The 18,824-nt window shown below is 48.5% G+C and overlaps 2 protein-coding genes, 2 long non-coding RNA genes and 1 pseudogene across 13 annotated transcripts in view; 3 read left to right on the forward strand and 2 right to left on the reverse strand.

The window, feature by feature from the left end:
• ERI2 (ERI1 exoribonuclease family member 2) lies at nucleotides 1–8,453 on the forward strand. 7 transcript variants are annotated; one of them, XM_066383460.1, is made up of 9 exons: nucleotides 1–442; nucleotides 1,708–1,775; nucleotides 2,277–2,360; nucleotides 3,243–3,370; nucleotides 3,852–4,008; nucleotides 5,289–5,389; nucleotides 5,625–5,706; nucleotides 6,645–6,733; nucleotides 6,924–8,453. In XM_066383460.1, the coding sequence occupies exons 1-9, from the start codon at nucleotides 420–422 to the stop codon at nucleotides 8,220–8,222; spliced, it is 2,031 nt and encodes a 676-aa protein (XP_066239557.1). In that variant the 5' UTR covers nucleotides 1–419; the 3' UTR covers nucleotides 8,223–8,453. The 7 variants fall into 7 exon arrangements, with proteins under 7 accessions (XP_066239557.1, XP_066239558.1, XP_066239559.1 ...); XM_066383461.1 differs by having other exon boundaries at nucleotides 3,255–3,370; XM_066383462.1 differs by having other exon boundaries at nucleotides 3,258–3,370.
• LOC136404014 (uncharacterized) lies at nucleotides 7,900–11,552 on the reverse strand. The gene is made up of 3 exons (XR_010751214.1): nucleotides 11,431–11,552; nucleotides 9,477–9,904; nucleotides 7,900–8,013 (listed from the first exon to the last, which is right to left on the reverse strand). It is a non-coding gene; the product is annotated as an uncharacterized lncRNA (long non-coding RNA).
• Nucleotides 9,922–12,787, forward strand: LOC136404013 (uncharacterized). 3 transcript variants are annotated; one of them, XR_010751213.1, is made up of 4 exons: nucleotides 9,922–10,359; nucleotides 10,397–11,028; nucleotides 11,306–11,585; nucleotides 12,412–12,787. It is a non-coding gene; the product is annotated as an uncharacterized lncRNA (long non-coding RNA). The 3 variants fall into 3 exon arrangements; XR_010751211.1 differs by having other exon boundaries at nucleotides 11,306–11,573; XR_010751212.1 differs by having other exon boundaries at nucleotides 10,731–11,028; nucleotides 11,306–11,573.
• The window catches only part of LOC136404006 (acyl-coenzyme A synthetase ACSM3, mitochondrial-like), a 19,041-nt gene continuing 11,914 nt past the window's right edge, over nucleotides 11,698–18,824 (reverse strand). For both annotated transcript variants that reach the window (XM_066383469.1, XM_066383467.1), the window contains exons 8-14: nucleotides 18,555–18,678; nucleotides 17,444–17,524; nucleotides 16,425–16,526; nucleotides 14,946–15,073; nucleotides 14,743–14,842; nucleotides 12,794–12,913; nucleotides 11,698–12,429 (exon numbers count right to left, since the gene is read on the reverse strand). In XM_066383469.1, the coding sequence (XP_066239566.1) occupies nucleotides 12,331–12,429; nucleotides 12,794–12,913; nucleotides 14,743–14,842; nucleotides 14,946–15,073; nucleotides 16,425–16,526; nucleotides 17,444–17,524; nucleotides 18,555–18,678 (754 nt within the window). In that variant the 3' untranslated portion in view covers nucleotides 11,698–12,330. The remainder of the gene's footprint in view (nucleotides 12,430–12,793; nucleotides 12,914–14,742; nucleotides 14,843–14,945; nucleotides 15,074–16,424; nucleotides 16,527–17,443; nucleotides 17,525–18,554; nucleotides 18,679–18,824) is intronic.
• Nucleotides 17,875–17,982, forward strand: LOC136404529 (U2 spliceosomal RNA; annotated as a pseudogene).

Below are 18,824 nucleotides of genomic sequence, written 5' to 3' on the forward strand. Positions count from 1 at the left end.
CTGTGGCGGAGTAGGTACACCTCCCGCCCCCGACGCCGGGCACCCAGCAGCTTGCCTCGCGGCGTCAGCCCACTCCACACCGCGGAAGGCGGGTCCGACGGGCCTCGGGGCGGGCCCCGCGCGGTGGGGTGGGGGTGCAGCTCGGGGACCCGTCGCGCGCCCGGGGGAGGCGCCGGGACCGGCCACGTTGCAGACGGTGCCGCAGCCGCCGGGCGCCTCTCCGCCCGCTGCAGGACAGGACAGGGAACGGGCGCTGCCCGGCGGCTGCCCCGCACCCCGGGGCCGCGAGGGCACGAGCAGCGCCGGAGCGGAGGGCCCAGCCGTCTCCTCCGCCCAGCCGCGCGCGACATTTGAACGGCCCGGAAGTGCCCGCCACGAGACTTCCGGCAGCCGGCGGCTGACCGAGAGCCGCGTCGCGCATGGCAACCAAGAAGTTGGCCAGGTACGTGAGGGCTGCGCGCGGGGCGGGCGGGGCTCCGATGGCAGACTCGAGCCCGGGCCTGGGCCGCGGGGACCATAGCGCGGTGCGCTGGGCGCGCCGCTTCCTCATGAGCCGCTGCATTCCCAGGGGAACCGTGGGGGCCGCGTCCTTGGTTCCCGCACGGACCGGTCACACTTCCGGTTCCGGGGGTGGGGACCGGGCCAGTGGACAGCGTGGTCTGCGGACCTGCAGCATCTTGGGCTCCCACGCCAGGGTTGCTTTTCGGCGGGTGACCGAGCGCGTTCTCTCCTCATGTAACCGAGTTAGCAAAGCCACCGCCGTGCGGGTTTGCGGAGGACCCAGTGCGGTTCCCGTGGCGGTTCCGGGCCCGCCAGGCAGTAAGGATCAGTGACCGTTAGCTACTCACCCCCCGGACTCCCCGTCCCGTCTCTGAAAACCAAAAACAAGGTCTACGCGGAGTGTAACTCGACTCATCCAGTTATACCGCTTACCAAAATTAGGGCATGTTTCAAAATGAGTGTGAAATGATAAAAAAAGCATTTGACTTACTATTATTATTATTATTATTAAACAAGAACATCAGAAAAGCAAACAGCAAGTCAAAGAAAGTTGTTCGATGATGCAAATGAGATGCTTAACCAGCTTTTATTTCTCTGGTGAAAACGCATTAGACAAATGGATGAAAGTCCTGGAGGAGCTGCCCGTTGCTTGATCCCCTGATTTTCCTGAGCAGTAGTTTCCCCACACTCATCCCTTTCGTGGGGAGCCGGCTTATTGTGTTCGGGGATCCTTTACCATCTGTTTACAGTGGTTTCCAAGGGGTGCCTAGTTTCTGCACCCCGATCATTTTGCTTGCTAGAAGATTGGACCTGGCCCACCTCGAACTGTGGTTGTAAACACAATTAGCAAGGGTTCATTAGAAAATGCAAAGGCAAAAATCACAGACCTTTCCAGGTTCTCTTCCACCAATCGCTTGCATTCCTCGGTATTACTATAAAGTAAGGGGAGCAGAAAGAATTAGTTGCGGTTTGCATATACTGCCTGTGCTTTGAAGTTTATGTAGGTTAAAAATGACTGCTAACATGAAGAGAGGGTGACGCTTAGTGCAAGAACCAAAGTCTTTTGCTCTTAAAGTCGAGCTCAGTTTCCTCTTGATGATGATACATTAATAATGAGTTGTACCACGAATTTGTTAGCCTGTGGGAGTGTGAACGAGGCTGCTAACAGATGGGGATGTTTTTCATCCCCCCCCCCCTTTTTTTTAGGCAGCTTGGATTAATTAGGAGAAAGTCAGTTGCACCAGCAAATGAAAATCTAGGAAAAAGCAAATTCAGTAAGTAGTGTTTCCCCATTTCTTTCTATTTTGTAACTTGCCCTTTTAACATTGGGAAAGCATAAAAGTATGATACTAGAAGGACCGCTGGTCTGGCTGCCTGTCGCCATGGAAACCAATTACATGACACGGGGGCTGAGATCAAAGAAAGAGGTTGCTTCAAGTTCCAGCTTTCTGGAACCGGAGGATGAAACGACTCCTGTCCTCAATAACCCAACTCCCTAACTTGACCAGACGTGAAAATGCAGGATTGATTATACATACATTTGATTTGTTACAGAAAATGTAACTTCGATCACTAAACTGGTAACATTGAATCATATGGTTATAAGAGCAACACACTGGATTCAGCAGTTTACAGGAATTCTTTTGTTAGCTTACAGAAGTTACTTTCTCAGCTTTGTTAGTACCCTCTCCGCTCTGTTGTCTGGCCGGTCAGACTAGTATCGGTGGTACAGTGTATTTTATTCCCGGTTACAAGTACACCCTGATCTTTTGCAGAGCAGTTATTTGACTACTTGATTGTCATTGATTTCGAGTCAACATGTTGGAATGATGGGAAACACCACCTGACTCAGGAAATAAGTAAGTCTGGACTGCCAGTGGCCAGAGCTAGCATTGATGAGTCACTTTAAAGTTTATATGATAGATATAAACAAGTCAACAGTTAAAAAAATTAAATTAAAAAAAAAACAAGATGGTCTCTCAATTGGTAGTTTTACTCTTAAAACCTAAATTAAAAAAAAAAAAAACACACAACAAAACCTAATGCCTAAATGTGTCGTATGAAATGATTGTTTTAGGATTACATGCAAAATCTACACTGCGTAGAAAGTGAAAAAAATACTTTTGCAGAAAGGAGTACATTTTGACTTCCATATGGTCTTTCTACTTAATTTTGGAACTATATAAAAGAGTTTTAAGTAGATATATTCAACTTCAATATTTTGATTTTTTTTTTTTTTTTGTATTTTTCTGAAGCTGGAAACGGGGAGAGACAGACAGACTCCCGCATGCGCCCGACCGGGATCCACCGGCACGCCCACCAGGAGGCGACGCTCTGCCCACCAGGGGGCGATGCTCTGCCCCTCCGGGGCGTCGCTCTGCCGCAACCAGAGCCACTCTAGCGCCTGGGGCAGAGGCCAAGGAGCCATCCCCAGCGCCCGGGCCATCTTTGCTCCAATGGAGCCTTGGCTGCGGGAGGGGAAGAGAGAGACAGAGAGGAAGGAGGGGGTGGAGAAGCAAATGGGCGCTTCTCCTATGTGCCCTGGCCGGGAATCGAACCCGGGTCCCCCGCACGCCAGGCCGACGCTCTACCGCTGAGCCAACTGGCCAGGGCCTGAAATATTCTTTGATGTAACTTAGAACCATTACATCACACTGCTTTGGCCATTTTCATATGCTTTTACTGAAACAATGATTGATTTGGCATTGATTTAAGTGTCAATGAGTGATTCTCTCCTGTAGTTGAATTCCCAGCAGTGTTGCTGAACACGTCCACTGGAGAGATTGACTCTGAGTTCCATGCTTATGTTCAGCCTGAAGAACACCCAATTCTTTCTGAGTTCTGCATGGAACTGACAGGCATAAAGCAGGTACGACTTTCCCTTTCCCCTGCTTCTCCTCCTGCCTGTCACCCCTGCCCAAACAGTCAAGAAGCAACTACGCAAATATCAAAATTCAGAAATCAGCTGCATAAAGAAAACGAAAAAGCAATACCTCATTTGGAATTAGCTGTGTTCAGTGTTAGGAGAAATAACGTCCCCTCCATAAGCCCACTGGCATCTTTAAAAATGAAGAATAGTGTTGTAAAGATGAACATCAGATTTATTTTATGGAAATTAAAGACATCAAATTTCTGGTGGTCTGGATTTAATTATTTAGTTTGGTGACCTAATTTTTCTTACCTCCTAGAGCTCTAACCATTCTATCATCTCTCTCCCCTGTCTGGAAACCTTTCACTAGGTAAACTCTTGGTCAGTGGAACCTTTTGGTTATGTCCCCCCAGGGCCCAATTACTGTGCTCAATAATTACACGATTAGATTGTTGAATTCAGATTTTGTGACTCTGTTCAGGCTCAGGTTGATGAAGGTGTCCCTCTGAAGATCTGCCTGTCTCAGTTCTGTAAATGGATTCAGAAGATTCAGCAACAGAAGAACATTATTTTTGCTACTGGGGTTTCAGATCTGTCTACATCAGAAGTGAAACTATGTGCATTTGTTACTTGGTCAGGTAAAAAAGAAAAATGTACCTATCAGTCATAAATGAGTTGCATCACCACTGTGTACTTTTGTTTTGTTTTGTTTTTTCTGAAGTTGGAAACGGGGAGAGACAGACAGACTCCCGCATGCGCCCAACCGGGATCCACCCGGCACACCCACCAGGGGCGACGCTCTGTCCACCAGGGGGCTATGCTCTGCCCCTCCGGGGCGTCGCTCTGCTGCGACCAGAGCCACTCTAGCGCCTGGGGCAGAGGCCGAGGAGCCATCCCCAGCGCCCAGGCCATCCCTGCTCCAATGGAGCCTCGGCTGCAGGAGGGGAAGAGAGAGACAGAGGAAGGAGGGAGGGGGTGGAGAAACAGATGGGCGCCTCTCCTATGTGCCCTGGCTGGGAATCGAACCCGGGTCCCCCGCACGCCAGGCTGAGGCTCCACCGCTGAGCCAACCGGCCAGGGCCTCACTGTGTACTTTTTTATCTCTAGTAAGAATTATACTTTGTTAACCTTCTGGGCCAGGAAAAGAAATCCAAGTGCCTAGCAGATGTTAACCAAGAAAGTGAATTTATTCATATTTTAAAAATTACCATTCCAGGATACCTTAAAATTTTAAGCCTCAACTTGAAGAATCTTTCTAGATTGTTCCTCTGATTTAGTGAAAACTTCTATGCTGTATTTTCTACAGTCTTCAATAGTCCTCTTCAATTGCTTTTTATTTCCCACTTACTAATGTCATCAGGTAGAAAACAGGCCATTGACTGTAATCTTGTGTATACTTGCCATGCAGCCTTGCCACTAACAGTATTGACCACAGTGCGATGCTTCTGCCCCCTCAGTACTGATAGTCATATTTGGTGTCAGGTTGCTCTGTTTGATGTCTCAGCTACATGAATCTTCTCTCAGAATGTTGAAAGCAGAGTACCTTCTCCATCCAGGCCTTGTCATTTGACATCTTACTCGTCTTTCTGAAATACTCATTTTGTCTTATTAATAAATCATTTTGAAAGTTACCAACCTAATTTCTTTTAAGTTATACAAAGTGAGTAATTGTTAGATAGCAACAAGGCAATTAAATCTTATTATTCCGTTACACATAAAGTATATTATTGTAGAGTGTGTGTGTATGTATATATATATGTATATATATTGATATATATATATAGTATTAAATGTTATATTTTAAGTCTTACTGTTCTATTTTATACAATCTTTCTGCATTTTATTTATAACTGATTATGGCATAAGTAGAAACTGCTGGCATCATTAATTTTGTTCTGTTTTAATGTACTTTATGCAGATTGGGACTTGGGGGTTTGCTTAGAGTACGAGTGTAAAAGAAAACAGCTGTTAAAACCGGCGTTCTTAACTACTTGGATTGATCTCAGAGTAACTTACAAGGTAAGGGCAAAAATGAAAAAATGATAAAACTTTATTCCACACAAGGGTGTGGTTTTCTGTGAATACCATATCTTCTTTTGAAGCATGGATAAATCCATGCTTACAGTGTGTAAAAACAACCTAACAAAAAAGTAAGCGTCTTCCAAGTCTAGAACTAAAAAATAATGAGAAGTGGTAATACTAGCCTTCCACATGGTAATTGTTTTTTCGGACATGTCTTCATTTATCTGACTAGAGTTTCTATCGGAGGAAACCACAGGGACTTCGGGGCGCTCTGCAGGAAGTGGGGATCGAGTTCTCGGGACGGGAACATTCTGGTTAGTATCAATTGAAAATCATTTTACTGCGTAAGTAATTTTATTTTTATAAAGTCTTTTATGCGGCTCTCATTTTTGTGTGTGTGATGTCATTAATAAGGAATATCCTTCAGCCTAAAAAAAAAAAAAAGTTCCTACTAATCTGTAAGTTTGTTTCTAAGACTTTCAAGTTGCCACTTGCATGAAGGATTGTAGGCTGAGACTGCCATCTAGTGGCCGTCGGGAATTAATCAGTCACATGGAATTAAACAAATACCAGAAGGAAGTGGGCCAGTGAAAAACACTGAACAAGACTGTGAGATGACTCACAAAACATGGGTCTTAGAGAATGTTGGTCACATTTCTGTGAACTGTTGGACACATTTTTGCCTCCTCTGTAAACATGGGCGTTCTTGTCTTTCGTTGGGTAAAGCTGCCATGGCTTCCCACAAGACCTGTTTATCAAGATTAAAATTAGTAGGTGTTTATAAAACTAACAGCATTTCCTTTTTTTTTTTCCTATATATTTTTTTACATTGGCAGCACCAAATTTGTTTTTTATCATTATTATTAAGTGAGAGTCAGAAAGACAGACTCCTACATCTGCCCCAACCGGGATCCACGTGGCAAGCCCACTAGGGGTCAATGATCTGGCCATTTGGGGCATTGTTCCATTGCTCAGCAACCAAGCTCTTCTTAGCACCTGAGGCAGAGGCCATGGAGCCATCCTAAGTGCCTGGGCCAACTCTGCTCCAATGGAGCCTTGGCTGCGGGAGGGGAAGAGAGAGACAGAGAGGAAGGAGGGGGGGAGGGGTGGAGAAGCAGATGGGCGCTTCTCCTGTGTGCCCTGACTGGGAATCGAACCTGGGACTTCCACACGCTGGGCCAATGCTCTACCACTGAGACAGCTGGCCAGGGCCAGCACCACTAAATTCAATGTTTGATATTTATTTCCTCAGGATTGGATGATTCTCGAAATACTGCCCTTCTTGCTTGGAAAATGATCAGGGATGGTTGCTTAATGAAAATTACAAGGTCCTTGAACAAGGTCAGTGGCATCTTGCTCCTTTATTCTGTCATCTCAAACTCCAGAAGTTAATTGTAGGGTCATTGAAGAGTAGCTAGCCTGTGTGAAATAATTTATGGCAATTGATGGTGCTTTTTTATATATAATGTGTACTGAAAAAATTCTGAATGCACCGTTGCTCAGGCTGTTGGATTTATCTGTGGAACCCTAGGTTCCCACGAAGAAGAATCCCAACACTGTGGCCAGAGGTGTGCGTCCCAGTCAAGCTGCAGAAAGCCCAGCCCGCAGCAGCAGCGAGCGGAGTCCCAGCACCGGCCGGACGGCAAGTACGACACGTTCTCACGAGGAAGCTCAAGTGAGGTCCGTTGGCGTGAATCCTATAAAGGTCCGGCAAGAGGAGTTTCCTCCAAAGAGCGGTGGGAAAGTGGGCTTATCTCCTTTTAACACGAAGCCCCGCACGACCCTGGGGCCGCTGCCCTGCCCCGTCCTCAGGACACCTGTGCGCAGGCGGAGAGAGGACAAGCTCCGGGCGCCGAGTGCCCCGTCGACGTCTTCAGCTGTCGGCTCAGAACTGGTGCTGGTGTCCACTACTGTTTCAGCCGTCAACCACGTTTCCGATACAGAAATGGGTTCCGCTCTGGACTGTTTACCCATGTTGGCCGACTGGGAGGACGTAGCTTTTCTGCCAGCGTCTCAGCCCGATCAAAATATAGACTGTGTTCCTCCCCGTAGTGACTCCAGCTCGGCGACTCCGGTGAGGTCTGGAGAAAGAGGTGTGGTTCTGACAGAAGCTGAAGTGCTGAGTTGTCAGCACCGTGGAGGCGTGGGAGACACTCCTGGGAACCCCGAGACCGCTCAGTCGATCGTGTATGAGAGTCCACAAACGACCATTTACAACGTCAGAGAAGCCCCAGGCCCACGGTCAGATGTGTCTGACTTTAAACTACCTGAGTGCAAGTCAAGTGGTTTCAACAGCACGAAGGCCGGTCTCTCTTACACTTCAGTTTTGGGGGGACATCTTCTAGGAGGTGCTAAGAGGAATCTCTCCGGTCCCCCTGCGTTCCCCCTAGTGAAGAAACAGACCTTCTCTATCCATGAGGACTGGCCTGTGTCGTCGGAGGGCTCCCCGGCGAGAGGTTGCTCTGGGAAGGTGCCCTCTGTCTTGACTTCCCCCGGGAACCTGCAGCAGCCGTGGCGGGTCGGGAAGATGACACCCCCCCTCTGCAGGTGCGGCCGCAGGGCGAGGAGACTGGTGGCCTCGAACAACGGGCCGAACCATGGCAGGGCCTTCTTTTGTTGCCCTGTTAGGAAGAACCAAGAAAACAGACATTGCTGTGGTTATTTCAAGTGGGAACAGACACTTCAGAAGGAAAAGGCCAATGGCCTGATTCCTTCTCGTTCCCCAGGGGGGCTCGCGGTTAGTTCTTTGGAAACCAGCCGTTTTTGTGATCAGACTGTAAATGTTTCTACTGAAAATCCGTTGAGACTCAGACCTTCCATGAGGACTTGATAAACCTTCTTTATATCTAAACTGTGTTTTTTTTTCATTTTTATTTATTCATTTTTAGAGAGAGAGAGAAGAGGGGAGGAGCAGGAAGTATCAGCTCCCATATGTGCCTTGACCAGGCAAGCCCAGGGTTTTGAACCTGAGACCCCAGCATTCCAGGTCGCTTTATCCACTGCGCCACCACAGGTCAGACCTAAACTGTGTTTTTACTTTAATATGACTTTAATGTGGTAGAGAGAGGAAGACCCCTGCTGTGCATACAGGTGAGGAGTGACAGTGTATCTAAGCTCTATGGATTGCACTGGGCTATTCACGCACACGTGCACACACACGCACACACACACACACTGAAAATAGAGGAGAAGGTAAATCACGGGCTTCTAGTTGCACTCACCAGTTGTTTAACTTTTGTCTTCTGTTTGTGTATGAATCCTGATCGTTCCTTGAATTCCCAAACATGCCTAATCGGAAAATATCTCACGCTGTGTTATTTCTATTTTCTATATTGATTTTTGTCAGCTTTATCATACTTTTTTGAAGAACCACAAGTGAAATATTCTGTTAACTGCATTTATTAGATTAAATGTGATAAGTAATAGTACTAGAACTAGATGATGTCTTCCTTTTACAGTTAGACCTTGAAACAAATTTTAAACTACTTTATTTGAATAAAACTAGGACTAATAAGCCTGACAGGTGGTGGCACAGTGGCTAGAACATCAACTTGGGATGCTGAGGACCCAGTTCGAAATCGCAAGGTCACTGGCTTGAGCAAGGTGTCACTGGCTTGGCTTGAGCCCCCGGGGTCAAGGCACAAGTGAGAAGCATTTAATAAACAACTAAAGTGAAGCAACTACAAGTTGATGCTTCTCATCTCTCTCACTCCCCCTTCTTCTCTCTCAAGAAAAATGTATATCTATTTACCTGTAGATAGGTGTGTGCATATATGACTAATAAAAATCCCTAGCCTATTTTTCTGGTAGATACTTTTACTTTGAGAATTACGATAATCTGACTTTATGTTTTAGAAACTTGTAAGTTGTTTAGTCTTATTTCAATGCGTGAAGATTGGTTCTGATTTGTATATTAACATATCAGAAGAATTAATTATTCAAGTAAGATTTGGAAACCACAGGTCAGAGATTTGGTTCGGAAACTGCTTCTATACGATACATTTAGCAATTCCTCATCAGTCGATGGTATTCTTTCTGTATTGCCACATTGTAAGAACGCTGACACTCATGCCGTGGGACCTACTGAATATTTTATTTCAAGACAGCCATGGGCTGGTGGTCAGGTGGAAAGAAGCCGAGTGGGTGTGGCTCGCGCTGTGGTGTGGGCAGCTGGGCTGGTGTCCTTGGCCAGGAAGGACTGTTCGTCCACCAAGGCTCTGAGGAGGCGGAATGGCAACGAATGCTTCTTGTGAAGTCTTTGGAATGAAGGGTCACGCCTGGGTCGCAGTGGAACAGCTAAAGCCACCCATGCACATAAGAGGGGGGATGAGGAAGGCTAGCAAGGGAGAGTGACCCAGCGAGCTGCGGGTGCCGTGACGGAGTTCCTCAGGAGAGCCCACGGGCACGACCAGGCGTCACCACCGTCCTGCTGATTGATGACAAGAAGCAGCGTAATTCCAGGAAGGAGAGAAGTAGGCCAAACTCAGGATGAGACGTGCAAGTTCAGCCGGTCTGGAAAGGAGGGAGGAGAAGGAGGGACAGGAAAGGGGGTGTCTTCAGGCTCTCCACGTCTCCTCTGAGAGGAGCCCAAGCGCAGAGACAACAGAAGTGGGGTCGGTCCCCAGAGGACGAGAAGACTCATCCTCCCCGAGTCTGGTGCCGTGAAGGGGGTGGCGGCTGGCCCCAGCCACGGGGACACGGCCGCGGACTCAGAGCCTGTTAAACACGCAGACTTGCGTTCCCATCGCTTCCTGCCCAGCCACCCCGAGGAGCCGGCTGTTGGTCATCGTGTAGTCACAACCAAGTTGAAAATACGAGAGGAGACTGGGCCGTCTCCCCACGGGCGGCAGGTGGCGTGGCCTCGAATGGTGCATCGCCCGCCGACAAAGAGGTTCCTGGGAAGTGGCACCCTCTGCAGCTGCTCAGAAAGGGTCACACGTGCCTGTCTGGAGCCCGACTGCAGGGAAGTAGGGTTTGTGCATCCGGGAGGGGCCCCCTGGGAAGACCCCTGCTGTGCATCCGGGAGGGGGAGGGGCCCCCTGGGAAGACCCCTGCTGAGTGGTTTCACTTGTGACGTCCCTCTTGCTTGCCTGCTGGGTCCCAAGGTGGCCAAGGAGGCACGGGGCCCAGGGGTCAGCTGCAGGGGCTGCCCCCCAAGGAAGTGTCTTATCGCAGACCAGATGAGCTTGGGAGAAGGAGGGGTGGGGCACTCTTCCCCCTCCCAGGAGGAGCTAGAAGCAGCAGCAGCCAGAACGGGAAGCCTCCCGCCTCCACTGCTTCCCTGAGAGTGAGGAGGTGGTGGTCACGTCCACACTCCCCGCTGGGTCCTCGCAGAGAGAGCCTCTGGGACGGGATGAACCAGCACAGACTGAGCAGAGGACCCTGTGGGCCCTCCACCTCGGGACCCGCTGCTGGGGACTCCTGCTTGTGCCCGTGCCAGCTGGAAAGAGCCGGCAGCGTCCAGTGAGCCCCAGTGAGCCCTGGGCTCCCGCTCTCCTGGGAGAGCGGCTGTCAGCTGTCAGTCCGCCAGAGGGGGAGCCTGCAGAGCCTGCCCTTGGTCCTGGAGGCCGCCCGGGGCTGGGGCCCCACTTCCTAGCGATGCTGGAGGGGTCCTCCCTCCGCAGCAGGCTGTTCTGGTATTTAGATTTGCACCCCAGCCCGTGGGGAGGGGTTCCTGAGGGCCCTCAGGGAGGGGGGACGAGGGTGGGGGTGGGCTTCTTCCTGTGTCCCTGCTGCCACCTGGTCCCCGGGTCCCCCCACAGTGGTCCACCCGCCCCAGCCTGCCAGCCCTCCACATGCCCACCTCTCTCCGTCCTCCTCTCCCCCCTTTTCCTCCCACGGAGGCAGTCTGTCTTCCCTGCCGTCTGTCCCTTTGGCCTGGGCCCAGCCTGACCAGCGATGACCATTTCTCAGGCTTAGCTCTCGAAACAGAACACGTGTCTTTGCTTCAGCCGGCAGTGGTCTGTGGTGCGTCCGGCTCTCCGGTCAGACAGGAGGGAAAAGGAGACCTGGACCTGGCTGACCCTGAGCTTACTGACCCTCAGAGGTGCGTCCAGGACGTTCCTGAGGACCTCGGACAGGGGACCGGAGGGCTGGCCACGCAGCCCGAAGACAAGGAGAAGTCACCTACAGGGTGTCAGTCTGTGGTGGGCTGGTTTCCCAAGGTCACGCTTCGTGGAAGGTCAGCATTGTAGTGAGTACATGATTAGATATGAGAGGAGGTGTGGCCTCCCCGGTGTGGACCCCTCCCCCTCACAGCCCAGGACCCTCCCCACTGATCAGACCGGTTCTGGGGTCTCAGGGACGGGAGGGGAGGGCAGGGAAGAGGGCAGCTGATCTCACAGGAACTTGACTTCTTTTCTGTCTGATCACAAAGCCTGGTCGAGTCCTGGCTGGACACGGGTCGGGAATGGAGGGAGGACGCTGTGATGAAACTGGTCAGTCCCTGTTGTCTTCATGCTGCTCACGCTTCTGACAACTTCCTTGTTACGAATATTTCGGCTTAAGCTATTTCACCTTTGTTTTGAAATCCTCCCCTTGTAAGGAAACAAATGTGACACTTGTGACAAAGCTTGTAAGAAAGCCCCTCCTCCACCCCTCTGTTTTTCCCCCTTTAAATGACACATCTTAGGTAGTGAAGTTGTTCGTTTTAATTTTGGCTTTGTTTTTACTGAACATGTCTTCCAAATTGGCATTGCACGGTAAGTTTTAATGGCAAAACAGAACATGATTTCGTGCCGTTCACAAAAGGCTGCTGTGGGCAGAACAGAAGGTTTCCTGGCAGCACGCCCCCCCCCCCCCACACACACACACACTCAGCCTCTGGTGTCGTGACCACAGTGGGTTTAAAATCCATCGTTTACAAGCCGATGATCACATTCTTGTCACCTCTCCTAATCTTGTGGTGTCCAGTCTTTGTTTTCTAGATGCTGTGGTGATTAGTGGGGTGGGTGTATTCTCTCCCATTCTTTCTTCTTCAGCTCACTTCTCTTTACCTTCCCACTGATTGTCTTTGGCAGTTCTTGAACAAACTCCACCTGTTGGTATTAAGGGAAGAAAGTCAGCCCAGAAGACTTCACCTTTAGACGCAATCACTGAGGCAGAGAACTGGGACTCACACTGGGAGTGGGATTTTGGTAACAACCAAAGAAGAAAGAGGGAGGGGTAACCGCTGAGATTTTCCTGATACTTAATATTTTACGGGAGTCAAGTCTGGTGAGCCAGACGACCCAGCAAACTCGATGGAAGAGCTTCATTTTAATCTCAAAGGTTCTGATTCTTTTGGCCTTCTTTCAGTTTGAGAACATTTGGTGTAGCAAGTTTGAGGAGAATGTTCATTAAAATGCAAACAGCTGGAACTTTCCAGAACAGGAAGCGAAGCTGCATCATTAGAACACCTACCTTCCTCGGGTACTTGTAAGGCGCTGTCATCGTTTTCACGTGCTCCTGAATCTGCTTTTTCAGTTGTTCTTGGTCATGTGACTTGTAATCGGGGTTCAAAACAATAAAAGCCTTTACGACCTAAGGTAAATATTTGAAACACCAGTAAGATGGGTTGTGTATTCGTGTGTCTGAGTGTGTCTTGTTTCCTTTCTCTGACCGGGAGTCTCAGTCTTGGTGGAGGGCCAGAGGTCACTAGGGTTTGATCCCAGCTCTGCTCTGTAACCAGCCAGCGGGCGCCCACACCCCCTGTGCTGTGTCTAATTCAGAGAGCGTCGGGGACTCCTGCTCTGGTCAGGATCCACACTTGAACCTTCTCCTCTAACTGCATCTTGAACTGTGTGTTCTTATCTGTCTCTGATATCTCTGTTTTTGTCTTCTTGCCTCATCATTTTTTTTAACTTAGAAATTAAATTTAAGGAGTGACATTGATCAATAACAGTACGTAGGTTTCAGGTGAACATCTCCACGGCCCTGAGACTGGATTGCATTGTGTGCCCATCACCCAGATCACCTCATTTTCCCACACCCTGTGTTCATCCCCCCTTATCTCCTCCCCCAGCCCCTCCCCCTGGGAACCACCTCACTTTGATCTGTGTCCAGGAGTCTCCGTTTTATATCCCACCTGTGTGTGAAATCATACAGTTCTTAGTTTTTTCTGATTAACTTATTACACTCAGTATAATGTTCTCAAGGTCCATCAACGTTGTTGTAAATGGCAATAAGTCATCATTTCTCATGGCCAAGTGGTACTCCACTGTGTGTATGCACCACCTCTTCTTTATCCAGTCCTCTGTCGAGGGCCTCTGGTTGTTTCCCTGTCTTGGCCACTGTGAATAATGCGTGATGAACATGGGGGTGCCAATGTTTTTGAGATTTTGGGGTAGATACCCAGTAGAGGGATTGCTGGGTCATCTGATAATTCTATTCTTAATTTTTTGAGGAACCACCGTACTGTCTTCCATGATGGTTGTACCAGTTCACATTCCCACCAACAGTGGATGATGGTTCCTTTTTCTCTCCAACACTTGTTATGATCTGTCTTGTTGATAACAGCTAATCTAACAGATGTGAGGTGGTATCTCATTGTAGTTTTGATCTGAACTTCTCTAATAGCTAATAAAATGAGCATCTTTTCATGTATCTGTTGGCCATTTATATGTTTCTCAGGAGAAGTGTCTGTTCAGGTCCTCTCCCCATTTTTTAATTGAATTGCTGAGCTTTGTGAGTTCTTTATATATTTTTGGATATTAACCCCTTATCGTAGCTGTTGTTTGAAAATATCATCTCCCATCTGGTTGGCTGCCTGTTTGTTTTGTTGTCAGTTTCCTTTGCTGTGCAGAAGCTTTTTACTTTGATACAGTCCCATTTATTTTTGCCTTCACTTCCCTTGCCTTTGGGGTCAAACTCATAAATTGTTCTCTATGGCCAAGGTCCATGAGTTTAGTACCTGTGTTTTCTTCTATGTGATTTATTGTTTCAGATCTTTTTATTTTTTAAATGAGAGGAGGGGAGGCAGAGAGACAGACTCCCACAAGCATGGGACCAGCCCGGGAGGAGTGAGCTTTCAGGACCTCGGTCTGATTTGTAGCTTATTCCCTGACTCCTCTGCTGACTGACCCGTCCGGCCGCCTCCCAGCCTGTCTGGACCTGGCTCCCGGCCCTGCCTGCTGACGCCGGCCTGCTCCCAGCTACTCCAGACCGTGCTGGCTTCTAGACTCCTGGGCAGCAAGCTCGATGCCGTCTGGCTGCCTCCTGAGCCCGACCCTCACGGGAGCCTAGATCGCTGGCATTCCTGCCGTCTGTCCCAGCCTCCACGGAAGGATTCGGGTTCTCGACAGTCTGCATTCTGCGGTCTTCGCCTGCGCCAGACTGCTAACAGGTAAAGTGGAGACGACTGGCTCTCTTACCTCTCCTCTGACGGGGTCCGGGCTGCTCACGGCAGCAGCTTCTGCCACCGCGGGGTGCTCAGCGAGGGCGCTTTCTATCTCAAACGGTCCGATTCGGTAGCTGGGAAATAAAACCAACGACAGGAGCTCACACAGGTGACAGCAGGGTCACTGCAGAGCACTGACGGTCAGGTGACAGACCTACGCAGTGATGGGAGAATTACCCCGAGGAGAGGATGACATCATCCGCTCTCGCCACGAACCAGAAACACCCGTCTTCGTCCATGAAGCCTTTGTCCCCAGTGATGTAGAAGTCGCCTCGCTGAGTTGAAGCTGTTTTTGTGGGATCGTCCTGTGGAACAGACCATTTCTGCTGTTGTTTGTTGTGACTGGGACTCTCCCGTTCAACTGGACTTTCAAATGTGCGAGGAGAAGTCCGGTACCTTGAAGAGGCCTTAGCATGAAGCGGAGCCGGCGTGTAAAATAAGGGTGACACAGCAGCATGTCCCTCGGCCCAGTGTGCGAAAGGCAGGCCACAGTCACAGAACAGGCCAGCGTCCCTCCTGAGCACTCTCTCAGATGGGTCACAAAATAAATACGGCAGGGACTCAGCTCAGAGGAGCAGGCTGTGTCTCTGCTAAGCGGCAGGGACTCGAGCCCAGAGGAGCAGGCTGTGTCTTTACTAAGTGGCAGGGACTCGAGCCCAGAGGAGCAGGCTGTGTCTTTACTAAGTGGCAGGGACTCGAGCTCAGAGGAGCAGGCTGTGTCTTTGCTAAGCGGTTCATGTCAAACACTGGTCAGAAAGGTGACGTGAGCGCTCAGAGTTAAGAGAAAGCTCCAACACCTAGCAATTCAAACAGCAGTTTGTTGTATTCTGTCTGGTTTTCTATGAAAACGGAACTGGTTCTGTCACTGGGCAGGACAAACCATGATGTATTTACTGCCCTATTATGTGAAATCCACTAAGGAGCACAACCTGGGCTTTTGATGACGCTGATGTCAAGCTCTATTTGTGTCCTGTGGTGAGAGATGGGAGGACACGTGTAAGGAGCTTGGAGAGCCTCTCGTGAAAGTAGTGCACGTAATAATGCCCCATTCTCAGGCCCTGGCCAGTTGGCTCAGTGGTAGAGCGTCGGCCTGGCGTGCAGGAGTCCTGGGTTCGATTCCCGGCCAGGGCACACAGGAGAAGCGCCCGTCTGCTTCTCCACCCCTCCCCCTCTCCTTCCTCTCTGTCTCTCTCTTCCCCTCCTGCAGCCAGGGCTCCATGGGAGCAGAGTTGGTTGGGCACATGCAGGAGTCTGTCTCTCTGCCTCCCTCCCCACTTCTCACTGCAGAAAAATACAAAATTAAATAAATAAATATTGCCCCATTCTCTGTCCCTTTCACCACTCCCCAGAAGGACGACCACTCCCTGGATTTCAGGGAAATGATGGGTCCCGTCTGACAGCACAGGGCCAGTGGGTACCGAGAGGCCACCCGCCTGCCTTCCTTGTCCTGGGCTTGCAGTGGGTTCCAGCCCAGGGGGGCCAATGCCCCTGCTTCATCCAGCTTTGGGGTGTTTCTTCAGCTCTCTGTCTCGGGTTACTGTTCAGGAAACTGGGTCTCAGGGAAATGCCAAGTTGTGTTTTTATAGCAAGCAGGGATAACCACCAAGGACTTGAGAAAAGCATAGAAAACAAGAGGTTATTTCATCAGTCTCTTACTACGTAATGGCTGAAGAGGCCGCAGGGCCGGTGAGGTAGAACTCGGACGCCAATGTCTCCTTCTTGACCAGGAGGCAGGACGTTGCCATCTGCGTCTAAAATCTAGGATAAAACAGAACAATTCACTTAAGGGAACTTCTACATAATGCCACCTCTTAAACCTTTCCTATTGTGTCATTTAAGAATGCAGACCTAAGTTTTAAGACGACTATACGTTCCTAAGAGAAATGTACTTATTTAAATCCTTTTGCAAATATAAAATAAAATGCAGGTTAGAAATGTGGGAAAAGAATTAATTTTTTCTTTAATTGTACCATTCAGCAATAATCACATTTTGAAAACATTTTTGGAGACGATATACACAAAGGGGAAACAGGATCATTTCATAATGTGCAGTATTGTTTTTGCAACCTGCTTTATCATTTAGCAATATATCTTGACTGTCTTTTCCTCTGAAATAAACATTCATTACTTGTTTTCAAACTTTGTGGAAAAAAATTTGACTTTTTATTTTTTTTTCCAATTAAGTGAGAGGCGAGGAGGCAGACTGACTCCCGCATGTGCCCCAACCGGGATCCACCCAGAAAGCCCACTAGGGGGTGGTGCTCTGCCCATCTGGGGTGTTGCTCTGTTGCTCAGCAACAGAGTACTTCTTAGCACCTGAGGCAGAGGCCACGGTGCCATCCTCAGTGCCTGGAGTCAACTTGCTCCTGAGCCGTGACTGCAGGAGTGAAGAAAGCAAGAGAGAAGCAAGAGGGGGAGGGGTAGAGAGGCAGATGGCCACTTCTCCTGTGTGCCCTGACTGGGAATCGAACTTGGGACTTCCACACACCCGGCCGATGCTCTACCACTGAGCCAACCGGCCACAAATGAACATTTCGAACCCATTTCCATCTTTCCATGGAAGTTAAGATATTGTGAAATTATCCCCCAAATGAGGTGTATAAGGGAAGGTAGAAGTGGGGTGGGTGGGAATTAGAGTGACTGTTAAACATTCCCCTGGAAGTCTATGTGCAGACCTTAACATCAAAAGCAGGCGAAGGCTTGCCCATTGAGCCAGGCTTAATTTTCATTCCCTTAAAATTGCCACAGATTAGCACCTAGTTAAAAGGAAGAAAGAATAATGTAACAGTACAAGTAACATAAATCTTATTCAATCATCCATCATGCATTCATTAGACAAGTATTTACTGAGAACTTAGTATGAACCAGGCTCAAAATAAAATAGATTCTCTGTTCTCATGAAGGATAGACACTAAAAAAAATAAAATAAATAAAGTTATAACACTTAAAAAATTTATGACTAAAATATCCATATTTATGAAAACATTTCCTATTAGTATATGTATACTGTTCCTACTTAGAAATTTGTCAATTTTACCTTTTCTTTTTGGTACTTTCAGTTTTGACCACGTGCTCCCTCCATATGCTTTATAAATTGAGGCATTGTATCGCTTCTGGGCCTTTTGGCTAAGATCAAGTGTAGTATCTGTTCTTATCAGTTTAATAAATTGAGGCATTGTAAAAAGATGCAGTGTGAAATGTTCTTTCAGCCTTTCCTTGTCTGTTCCATCACTTGTTATTGTTTGTTCATTTTCTCTAGAATTCCTTATTTCTACAAGCTCTTTAGATAACCCTTTTTTTAAAGTATGCTTGTCAAGATGTTGTCCAGAAAACTTAATGTCTTAAGTCGCAAGGGACTCAGCATTTTCTGTTTTTGAGGAAACCCCAACCAAGCAAGTTCCCTATGACATGAGGGAAAATCTTTCTGCAGCTCTAGTATTTCTTTTTCATTAAAGAATATTCTAATGCCTTTACCTTGACCAAGTACATAGCGGTTTTTCTCAATAAATGGCTGTTTCCAAATCCCGAAGCTCTGGGCTGTGATGTCAGGCTATTTAAACCACGGCTACGTCTGTTACAGAGCTTGTTTCGGCAACTAGCTCCCCTCAAGCTTTGAAACACACACACACACACACACACACACACACACACACACACACACACACACTGTTCTAACTACTCCATCCCTCCCTAGCCCTCACAACCATGAGGATATAATGGACACTGGTTTTTATTCATCTGAGGAGATCGAATCCAGCCCCGTCTCTCAGCGAGGGCCACAGATACCACTTCGGTCTGTCCGTATGCCTCGTAGATGTCCAGTCCGGTCCTGTTCCTCCACTGCTCCATCACTTCGGGGTCGATCGGCTCCCCAGCACTCACGCAGTGCCGTAAGCTTTTGAACTGATAGCTTCCCAGAAGACATCCCAGAGTAAATTGAGGAAGAAACATGGCAAAAAAAGAAAAAGAAAGATGATTTCTAATGAAATTTCAATGTAAGGTGCTTCAGTTCCTAACTCCCCTCTCCAATACAAAACAAACCATTCGAACATCATA

This window comes from Saccopteryx leptura, chromosome 4 (assembly GCF_036850995.1).
Source record: "Saccopteryx leptura isolate mSacLep1 chromosome 4, mSacLep1_pri_phased_curated, whole genome shotgun sequence".
Lineage (NCBI taxonomy): Eukaryota > Metazoa > Chordata > Mammalia > Chiroptera > Emballonuridae > Saccopteryx > Saccopteryx leptura.